Source organism: Pteropus medius, unplaced genomic scaffold, assembly GCF_902729225.1.
Source record: "Pteropus medius unplaced genomic scaffold, Ma_sr-lr_union100, whole genome shotgun sequence".
NCBI lineage: Eukaryota > Metazoa > Chordata > Mammalia > Chiroptera > Pteropodidae > Pteropus > Pteropus medius.
This window is the reverse complement of record NW_024340629.1, coordinates 104,085-114,171: the sequence shown is the minus strand read 5'-3', so window position 1 is coordinate 114,171 and position 10,087 is coordinate 104,085. Positions and strand designations below refer to the sequence as shown.

The following is a 10,087-nucleotide window of genomic DNA, read 5'->3' as shown; positions in this document are numbered from 1 at the left end:
GATGTTACTTAACATAACATTAATATCCTCACTTAAGAACTGTTTCATTGACAGCCTAGGTCTCTGCCTCTACATGTCCATATAGTCCGCTCACTGAACTTCTCAAGCGTTCTTTTAAACGTCATCGTCACTGAGGTCTCAATGAAAACCATAGCTAAAATTAGAAATCCATTCTGGTTACTTGCTTTATTTCATTTTCATATGCTCAATACCATCTATCATACTATATAGCCCACTTCTTATTCTACCTGTATTTTGTGTTATCTCTAAGTCCTATAGAGTGAGTGATTTTTGTTGTTAAACTTAACAGTACATGTTTATTTCCTTGAATGAATACACTTATATAAAATCTATCGGGCATTTTTTTCATTGTCCCTTTACCATGTTAGGAACTACAGATAAAATTATGAATGTATATACAGGCTGGCTTTATATAAGTAAATATTTAGTGGCAGCAAATAGACTACATGTGATAATATGTAAGAATGGCACATGATCTAAACTTGAGAGTAAAGGTTACTATTTGAATTAGGAATAGTGTAGTCATCTGTTAGTGATACACTTTGTTTGAAAATAATGAATAATTTTATTTATTTCTGTGCTTATCACACATTGAAACTTCTTCATCCTATGGAGCTGAAAGCACATGGTTAAACAATCCAGTTATATATATATACGTTGACTAATACATAATCTGTTTCTAGCATATATTACAATGAATTTTCAATAGGATATTTACACACAGGGTCCAGGTTCTAGTCAGGGCATTTTTCACCTCTTTGTTCCTCAAACTGTAGATCATGGGATTCAGCATGGGTATCACCAAAGTGTAAAATAAAGAGGCCATTTTATCAGTATCAAGTGAATCTTTGGACTTGGGCTGCATGTACATAAAGAAAATAGTACCATAGAATACAGCCACCACTGTCAGGTGTGATCCACAGGTGGAGAAGGCCTTGTGCCTGCCCTCTGCAGAGTGCATCCTGAGGATGGCAGCAAGAATTAGAGTGTAAGACCCAAGGACTATCAGAAGAGATGAAACAAAGTTAAAAGCTGCAAATATGAGAATTAATAATTTAATTTCATGTGTGTCTGAGCACAGCAAAGTTATCAATGGTAGAATATCACAGTAGAAGTGCCTGATGACATTGTATCCACAAAATGACAAAATAAATATTTTTATGGTGAACACCAAAGACAAAAACCCACTATATAGAAAGGGTATTGCCACCAGCAACTGACATAATCTTTGTGACATGATGACTGTGTAGAGCAGAGGGTTGCAGATGGCCACATAACGGTCATAAGCCATTGCTGACAGAAGGAAAAATTCATTAGTCATAAACGTATTGAAAAAAGTGAGTTGAGTAGCACACCAATCATAGGAGATTGTATGTTGATCTACAAGAAAATTTACTAGCATTTTTGGTCCTACAGCCGTTGAATAACTGAGATCAGTTAATGCCAGGTGTGTGAGAAAGAAGTACATGGGTGTCTGCAGCCTGGAGTCCACCTTGGTCAGGATGATCAAGCCTAGGTTGCCCACCACTGAGACCGCATAGATGATGAGGAACACCCCAAAGAAGGGGGCCTGCAGCTCAGGGTGGTCTGTGATTCCCATGAGAATGAATTCTTTCAGCACTGTTAGGTTTTGCTGTTCCATCTAGGCCATTAAGGGAAATTACTGTGGGGAAAACCATCAGAAGAGTCATTAGATTTCAGAAGATACCATCTGGTAAACTTTTAGTATGGAAACTCACCATGGGTAACTCAAATCCAAGGTTTTTAGCTCCAATGATTTAAACTGAGATCCACCTCCATCATTAAATGTAGAACTACTTTTAGAAGCCATCGTAACCTAACATATGCAGAAACCATTTTATTTTGTGTGCCACATACTGCTTATCATTGCCAAGTATATACAAACCTTTATGGTTCTGTCAACAGAATATCATTAGAAATATAAAGAAACATAGACACAGACAATAGATCAGAGGTTATTAGAGGGAAGGGGAAAAGAAGGGGTGGTAGGTAAGGATGAAGGGGGTCAAATATATGATGATGGAAGAAAATTTAACTTTGGGTGGTGAACATTCAATACAATATACCTATAACATTTTAATAAATTGTACACTTGAAACCTGTATACTTTTATTAACCAATGTCATTTCAATACATTTAATTAAAAAAGAAATAAGTTTAGCTTACATTTGGAATCCTGATATTTTGTGAAAATGTTTTTTATTTAAAAGACACATGTTTAAGTAGATTTTATATAAATTTAAAAGTAATTATAATAAATATTAATATAGCACTCTGCCTACTGACCCTGTAACTTTAGTCCCAATCTCTAGAAAATCATTATTAACTCCTTTAATGATTCTTTTGTGAAAGAAGCAGACTTCAAAGTTGTATCAGGACATAGGAATTGGACTTGAAGCTCAAGGATGTCCTCCCTTGCAAATGCAACCTACCAATCTCAACTAAATATTCTTTAAAATTTTGAAAATCACCTCAAGTGAGAAAAATGGAATGGCCATATTCAGAACAGCATATTATCATTCAAGGAAGTGAGAGAAAGAAAGAAGTTCAATAAGAAGTAAAGAATTTTATTTTTTCACCATTAAGTATAATTTTGGCGGAGGGTTTGTTGTATATTTTTCAATGGCTCTAAAAATATGTCAAGCTCAGCAGCCTTTGGGTAGTTAGAATCAATAGAAATATACACATATTATTCTAAAATGATAAAACAGGGACACACAACATACTTCTCTCATCCAACACAGCTAAAAATGCCATGTGCCCCTCTATATGTTTCCATTCCTTGGTGTGTGAAATACACTACATTATCTTAATAAGGGACCACTAACTCTACAATTATGTGGCAGCGACAGATGTAAAACCAACATTAATGTTTTCCAGTCATAGCTTTGAAATCTGACAAAATGTACTGCTTGGCAAATCTTACGTAGAAATTATCCACATTTTGTAACTTAAGACGTGCAGCGGTAAACTTGCTGGCAGTGGGATTCAATGCCAATCCCCAAACCACTAAAATGTGCCTTGTCATAATTGTTGGAGATTTTTAAAAACTGCACTTCTTCATTATAATTATATGCCATTATGCTAGATTCTCAAACATGTTGGCAAAATTGAGTGAGTCGACTGACGTGGTTTGTGTTGCACATGTGTCATGTGACTGGGACTCATGGAGAGGTCTGGGAAGGTCTCTTACTTTTTTCTTTCCAACCTTCAAATGACTTTTTCCCTCTTCACTTTTGACACTTGTGATTTATAACATGAGGAACAACAGATTAAGAAGAAAACTTCCCTAATGCATTTGGGTACATTACAGGAGAAGAAAGTGAATAACCAAGCTGAGAACTCTGAAGTGTTTAAGGAGTTATACTTTCACCAATATTGACTGTAGGATGCATGTACCCGATTAATAATTTTTCCAAGAATTGATCTTCCTGGACCCTTTAAGTGTACTGATTTAAAACTTGGCTTTGCCTATACTATAAGTGTGTTTAGAGATACCTCCCAGGTTTTATCCTCATGATCCATATGAAAAGAAATTTAATGCAAAGATATTAGGGGCAAAAGATATCTTACCATTATGGTGCCATGGACATATTTGTCTAAGTCAAAGGGTCTATTGTATATTATTTTGGCTTTGCCATCATCTTGGTCTTGCAAATATCACTATAGCAGACACATCTTTCTCCCCATTTCTTGTCACTTTGGGCCACCTCTGACGTAGCCTAAAAACTCAGTAGACATTTTCAAGAATGCTAGCAGCTTCCATCTCTTGTTTTTATTTTTAATTTATTGGGGTGACATTGGTTAATAAAATTATGTAGGTTTCAAGTGTTTTACTTATTTTACAAACCATCTTGAGAGCTTGCTCGGTCTATATGCAAGGCAGGCTGGAAGTGCCTGAGATTTAACGCGTCGAAGAGCAGTGCCTGACTGATAAGGGACACGAATCAGTAGATGAACAACCAAGCTTTCCTAGCCTTCTAGAAGATCCCTGAAGGACACTTCGCAGCATCTTCAGTAATAAAACCTTAGCTGCTCCAGCAGTAATCCACACTCTATTCACACATCATTGGCTTCCTCCCTTCCCAGTTCTTTCTTCCTCATTTCCTCATTTTTGTTTCCTCATTAACTTACCAAATAAACATAATATACCCAAGTCTTCGCTTCAGGGTTTGCTCTTGGGGGAATTGTGTAAAGTCCAGTCTCTTGTAGGGTATTAGTAAAACAAGGTCACAAATATCTATAGCACAAATGAAACTCTGCATGTTAATAAGAGATAGTGAATATATCATATTACTGAATAATTGGAGGTCTTATTAGAAATCTATTAGTAATTGAGGCACAGGTACTCACGGAACATCCATAAGTTTGTCCCGACCATCAGCATTTTGCTTAGATGACATTGTAGGTGGAACTTTCCAAAATTGCTTATACCTACCTCAGAAGATCTACCTCATATGATTTAGAGTCCTCATATAAATATCAAAATCATAACAACAAAAATTAGGAAGCTTACGACCCTCAAAGTACAAAATAATTGTGGAAAGACACTTTACTAGAAAATATCGTCATAAAAAGTTCTTATTAATACATGTGTTATAATTTACTGAATCTGACATTGGTGATTATTCTCATTTCTCAAATTTAAATTGAAGACAGGCATCAAAAATTGTCACTGTAGCTATTCTAGTGATCAGGTGATCAGTGCCATCTACTCACCTGAAAGGATATATGGCTTTGTGTCCTCCAACATGATGAATAACTTGAGTGCAGTCAGAAAAATTTATGAATGTTTCTCTCCTTTGAGATTCTCCCTTGGAAGCTTGACTACAAGTTCTTGATAATTCCCAATGCACTGGAGAACAGGAAATTATGCCAGAGTCTTGGTTAATTATTCAGGATAACTTTGATTTTCCTATTGACAAAGGGTTTTTTTACATATAATTCATCTACGTTACTTTATTATTTGTTTATTTTTTACTGCATCAATAAAATACCTGGATGTAAGTATTTTTTTTTGTTAGATACGTGTTTTAGTTACCCATAAATTACTTCACAGAGTTTTAAACATGTCCTATAGTATTTTAAAAATCCAGAAGGAATAAAGATTAAGAATAAGCATGTTACTCATGTTTTTTTAACAAAAGGAACTAAATTGAGTTAATGATATCCTCATTCGATATCCATAATCAGCATTAGTCTTTATTTTATATTTTCTCTTCAATTTCCAATCTCCACATTGGGGAAGTTGATATATATCTTTTAACAAGAAGACAGGCTTATAAAGTAAATATAATGTATGTTTTAATGTGCATACCTATGGTGTTATAAAACTCATTTTGATACCTAAATGTTCTCACTTAAGTAAATGTTTTTGAAGTATATTCATTTTAGCACATACACACCAGTACTTTGCTTACTTCCATTTAATAAAATTACTCTCTAATGTGGGTCTATTCCCATTTAATATATGTTGGTTTCCATAATACTAGAAATTAACTTACCATTTCTTAACATCACTATGTATCATTGCAGTTAACAACTTTGTGTGTGTGGACCGCATTATAGATCAAACTGCTTTAGTTGTTAGAATCACTTTATCAAAAGCATATATTTTGATATTTAGTTATATATTATATATTTTAATATTCAGTTTGGTAAGTTAGTTAAACTCAATGCATGTTTATTTTGTGAGATGAATTAAAGAATTTGTTATCACAGATGTTTTTGTAAAGAAAATTGCTCCAACCCAGATAATGGTTGTTGTTTATAAAACTACCTTTTCAAGTATGAAAGAGTCAAAAGTGATCCTGTACTTAAGCTTGAAATAGAAGGTGACAACTAGGCCCATCATTGATGGAAGCATCTCAAGCTTCATAAAGTAATAGCTATGTTTATTAGAAGGGGAAAACATTTTTATAGCCATTCACTGAAATACAGAAAGAAACAAATGAGAGCCAAGACGGAGTAAAAGATAGAAGCCATCACATTTCTTCTACTAAATCAACCAGTCCTGCCCTATATCACTATGACTTCTAGTTGTTCTGACTCTTCTCTATTATTTTATTCTGGTAGCAATTCCTCACTTTTCCAGCTTTTACATTTTCCTTTAAATTATTTAAGCCCTTTTCTTAATTTTTTCAAAGTTCTTACTTATAGTTTTGATTTGTTAAATTTTGATCATTTTATTTGGATAGAGAAGTGATAGGGGAGAGTGCTATCATTGCTTAGTATATAATATACTGTGCCCAGCACTGAGCTTGGCATTTTGAAACAAAGTTCTCCTTATCCTGCAGGAGTGTCCTAGAAGGTGAATGTAATTATTTGTATATCTGATGAGACAATTGAGGCTCAACGAAAGTAAGTTAGTTGGAGTCTGTATAAGATATTGGTTAACGGAAAGTTTTATGGTTTTGTTTTATCTGTTTTGTTTGCTTTTTAGTTAGTTAGTTGGTTAGTTGCCTGTTACTTCACTAATCACCAGCTATGTGATTTTATTCAAGTATTTCTATTGTTTTGTGTGAATTAAATGAGATAGTACACACATATATGTCAGTTAGCACAGAGCCTGTTAACCTCAAATGCAAAATAATCGATACCAATAGTTATTATTATTAACATGTTTTGAATAATTTTTTAAACAGGGTTTTTGTTTTTTATTTTAGTCTCAGTAACTTATTCTGCCAGACTGAGTGCTTTAATAGTTGACATAGAAATAGCAAGTGAATTACTATTTTGCATCTTCAAAATCCTGGGACACATAATATGTTATCTCACAATCTACTTCTCTTAACTCTGTGGTGTTTCTATGTCTTAATTCAAAGATGCTGAAATTTGTGCATCAAATATGTGTCTGATGAGCTCATCTGATGGTGTTGTAGCAGTTCTCCCACATCTCTTGTCTTCCGCCACTGCATCTGAAAAGAAGTGCACAAGTAAGCCCTTCCTAGAAAACACTGTGGCATCACTCGCTTTGATCAAAATATTCCCTGCTCATTTGCTACACGTCAAGCAACTCGGTACATGTTTCACTCTGAGACAATCTATTTGATAAACTTATCTATCCTTAATTTAACAAAAACAAAAAAAGTATTAACAATAGCAATTATTAATTGTCTACTATGAACTAGTATGTATCATTACCTGTTATGAATTCCATCGTCTACTGAAATTTAACTTAAGGCAAAGCTAGGGTTGCTTTTTATTCTGGTAAGTATGTGTCACTGAAATAAAGTTCCTGATAAAAGCAATTTTAATCTTTTACAAATTTCTTTTTCAAATTTGTTTTTTAAATTAAATTTATTGTGGTGACATTTTTAAATAAAATTATATAGGTTTCAAGTACACAATTCAATAATATGCCATCTGTATATTGCACATTTGACTTTGTGTGGTAAATACACTCTCAAATTTGTCTTTACATATAAACGTTTTATAGGTCTACTAAAATAACATTCTCAGGAAAAGAAAATTTAATTTTAACTAATATTAATCATTCTATCTTTCAATTTGGATAAGAAATGATATTGTAAACAATTTTTAATTATCTTCTGATATGATTTCAAGAGTATGTTTCATTGGTTACTAATTGTAGACTTAAATTTATTTAGATATCAGTTGTGCTAGGAACGAACACTGCATCCTGATTAAGCTCCCAGTGTCACCAGAAACATAGAGACGAACTATTGGTCTTTCTTGAAGACATAGATCTTATGTTACAGAAAAAATTATGAATCTTCCTGACTTGCACAGAGTCATCTCTAAAACATCCATCAGTTCTGCCAGTTCTATGACAACAAACATTCCTTTTTATATTAAGATGAAATATACTCCCTGCAATGACTATTCATTATTCTATATAAATGCTCAAGCAGTATAATTTATCAGTAGGGTTGCTGTGTACTATTGTTTAAGTCGGATCAGCATCACTCTTATTAAGCAGTCAGTGGGCAGAGATGCGAGTCTCTTGGAAAAGAGAACAGAGCAAATATCATTTAGGTCCTGGATCTGATTGGAATTAATAAAGCTTCCAAGATACCTCTCTGCACATCCAGAATTAATATTAAGTATAGTATTTGGTTTACCCACCCTGTACACAGACATCTGCTGAGATTCACTCCTAAGGTTCCTGCACGAAGCATGCTAAAGAGTTTTTACAAGTGTCTGAAGTCTTCTAAGACATTCCCGCTAAAATATGTTTGTATATGGTCCTGGTTCCCGAACATGAGATCCAGAACCCCCAGATCAAGTTCTGATTCCCCAGGCAAAAGAAGACAAATTAAATGCTCATTAATCAAGTCTCCATGCAAAAATTTTACAAGAAGAATAAAAATGTGGAACAGCCTAGGGACTCTTCTCAATGCTCATACTGAACAGCAATCACATGCAATGACTCCACTAAGAAGGAACAGCATTGAGATGGAGTCTATGGGCCGCTGAAGCAGAGTAGGTTGTACAAATTGGGTGAGAAACAAAATCTGAAATTTTCAGTATCTGTGAACACTTAAACATTTAATAATCTGGCATTGAACAAAAACTATTTCGTTGTCTATTAATCTCTTTGTTTCACCCATTCAATGATCAAAGTAACAAAGTCAATGGCTCCAGAAAAATCTCACTCACGTGACTGAGTTCATTCTCATGGGAGTCTCAGAATGTCCAGAACTCCAGGTTCCACTTTTCTTGATTTTCCTGGTCATCTATGGGCTGATCATGGCAGGGAATGTGGGCATGATCACCTTCACCAGTATTGGCTCTCAACTTCAGCCCCCCATGTCCTTTTTCCTCTGGCACTTGGTCATCATCAATCTTGGAAACTCTACTGTCATTGCCCCTATAATGCTAGTTAACTTCTTAGTTTCAAAGAAAATTATGTCCTACTATGGATGTGCAGCCCATCTGGGTGGATTCTTAGCGTATTGTGGCCGAGATTTTCATGCTGGCCACAATGGCTTATGACCACTACGTTGCTATTTGCAACCCCCTGCACTACATGGTGGTGGTGTCTCTACAGATCTGCCTTCTGCTGGTGTCCCTCATGTACTTCCACAGTCTGACCACAGCACTGACTGTATCTTCCTGTGTATTCTCTGTGTCCTTTTGCTCTTCCAATGTAATCAACCGTTTTTACTGTGATAACATACCTTTGTTGCCATTGTCCTGTTCTGATACTTACATTCCAGAAACAGCTGCGTTTGCCTTTTCAGGGACCAATTTGTTTTTCTCTATGATTATTGTTCTAATATCCTACTTCAACATCATCTTGCCATTTTGAGGATATGTTCCTCAGAGGGGCAACGAAAAGCCTTTTCCACCTATGCGTCTCACGTGACGGCTGTCATTGTGTTCTACGGGACTCTTCTCTTCATGTATTTGCAACTGACGTCCAACCACTCTGTAGATACAGATAAAATGGCCTGGGTCTTCTACACACTAGTGATACCAATGTTGGATCCCCTCATTTACAGCCTAAGGGACAAGGATGCGAAGAACACATTGAAGAGACTCCTGGATAACCCATGTCAATCGATCAAACCCATGTCAGTTTAAAACTACAGCTATCGTCACTTAAGGATTTCCCTTTTCTCTCCTGAAAATCCTGCTGTTAAGTGAAGAGTCAATAAATTGTTGAAAATCCCATTGATTTCATTGGGAAAAAATCTTCATCCTATATATTCCAAACTCAAATACTCAATTTTCTCTTTAGAAGAATGCACTAGTTGACCAAAGAAAACCCACTTAAATAAGTAATAAACAACAACTGGAAGATACACACAGATTAATATTAAAGGTAAGTTACTGAAGGGTTTTATAGTTTCTAAACAGAGAAAGACTGATAGCTGGTGGTGGAGGTGTGCAAGACTCATTTCTTTGAAAAAGGTCAAGAGTTAAGTTTTATTATTTTTGCAGCATTTTATCCATCAATTTTGGACCCATTTTTTTTATCTTGTGCTTAAAAAAATTTATATAACAAAAAATAAGCTTCTAAAGGAAAATAAAAATGAAATTTAAAAAGCTTATATATACATAGAAATAAGACATGAGG

The 10,087-nt window shown here is 34.8% G+C and overlaps 2 protein-coding genes across 2 annotated transcripts; one reads left to right on the top strand and one right to left on the bottom strand.

Annotated features, from left to right (window-relative positions):
• Positions 1 to 755: 755 nt before the first annotated feature.
• LOC120608868 (olfactory receptor 8K3-like) lies at positions 756 to 1,663 on the bottom strand. Its single transcript, XM_039871196.1, is given in 2 exon segments — positions 756 to 836; positions 839 to 1,663. Coding segments are annotated over 2 exon segments (906 nt in total).
• Positions 1,664 to 3,140: 1,477 nt separating this feature from the next.
• On the top strand, positions 3,141 to 9,591 carry LOC120608101 (olfactory receptor 8J2-like). Its single transcript, XM_039870250.1, is given in 4 exon segments — positions 3,141 to 3,173; positions 8,650 to 8,957; positions 8,959 to 9,299; positions 9,302 to 9,591. Coding segments are annotated over 4 exon segments (972 nt in total).
• Positions 9,592 to 10,087: the final 496 nt, after the last annotated feature.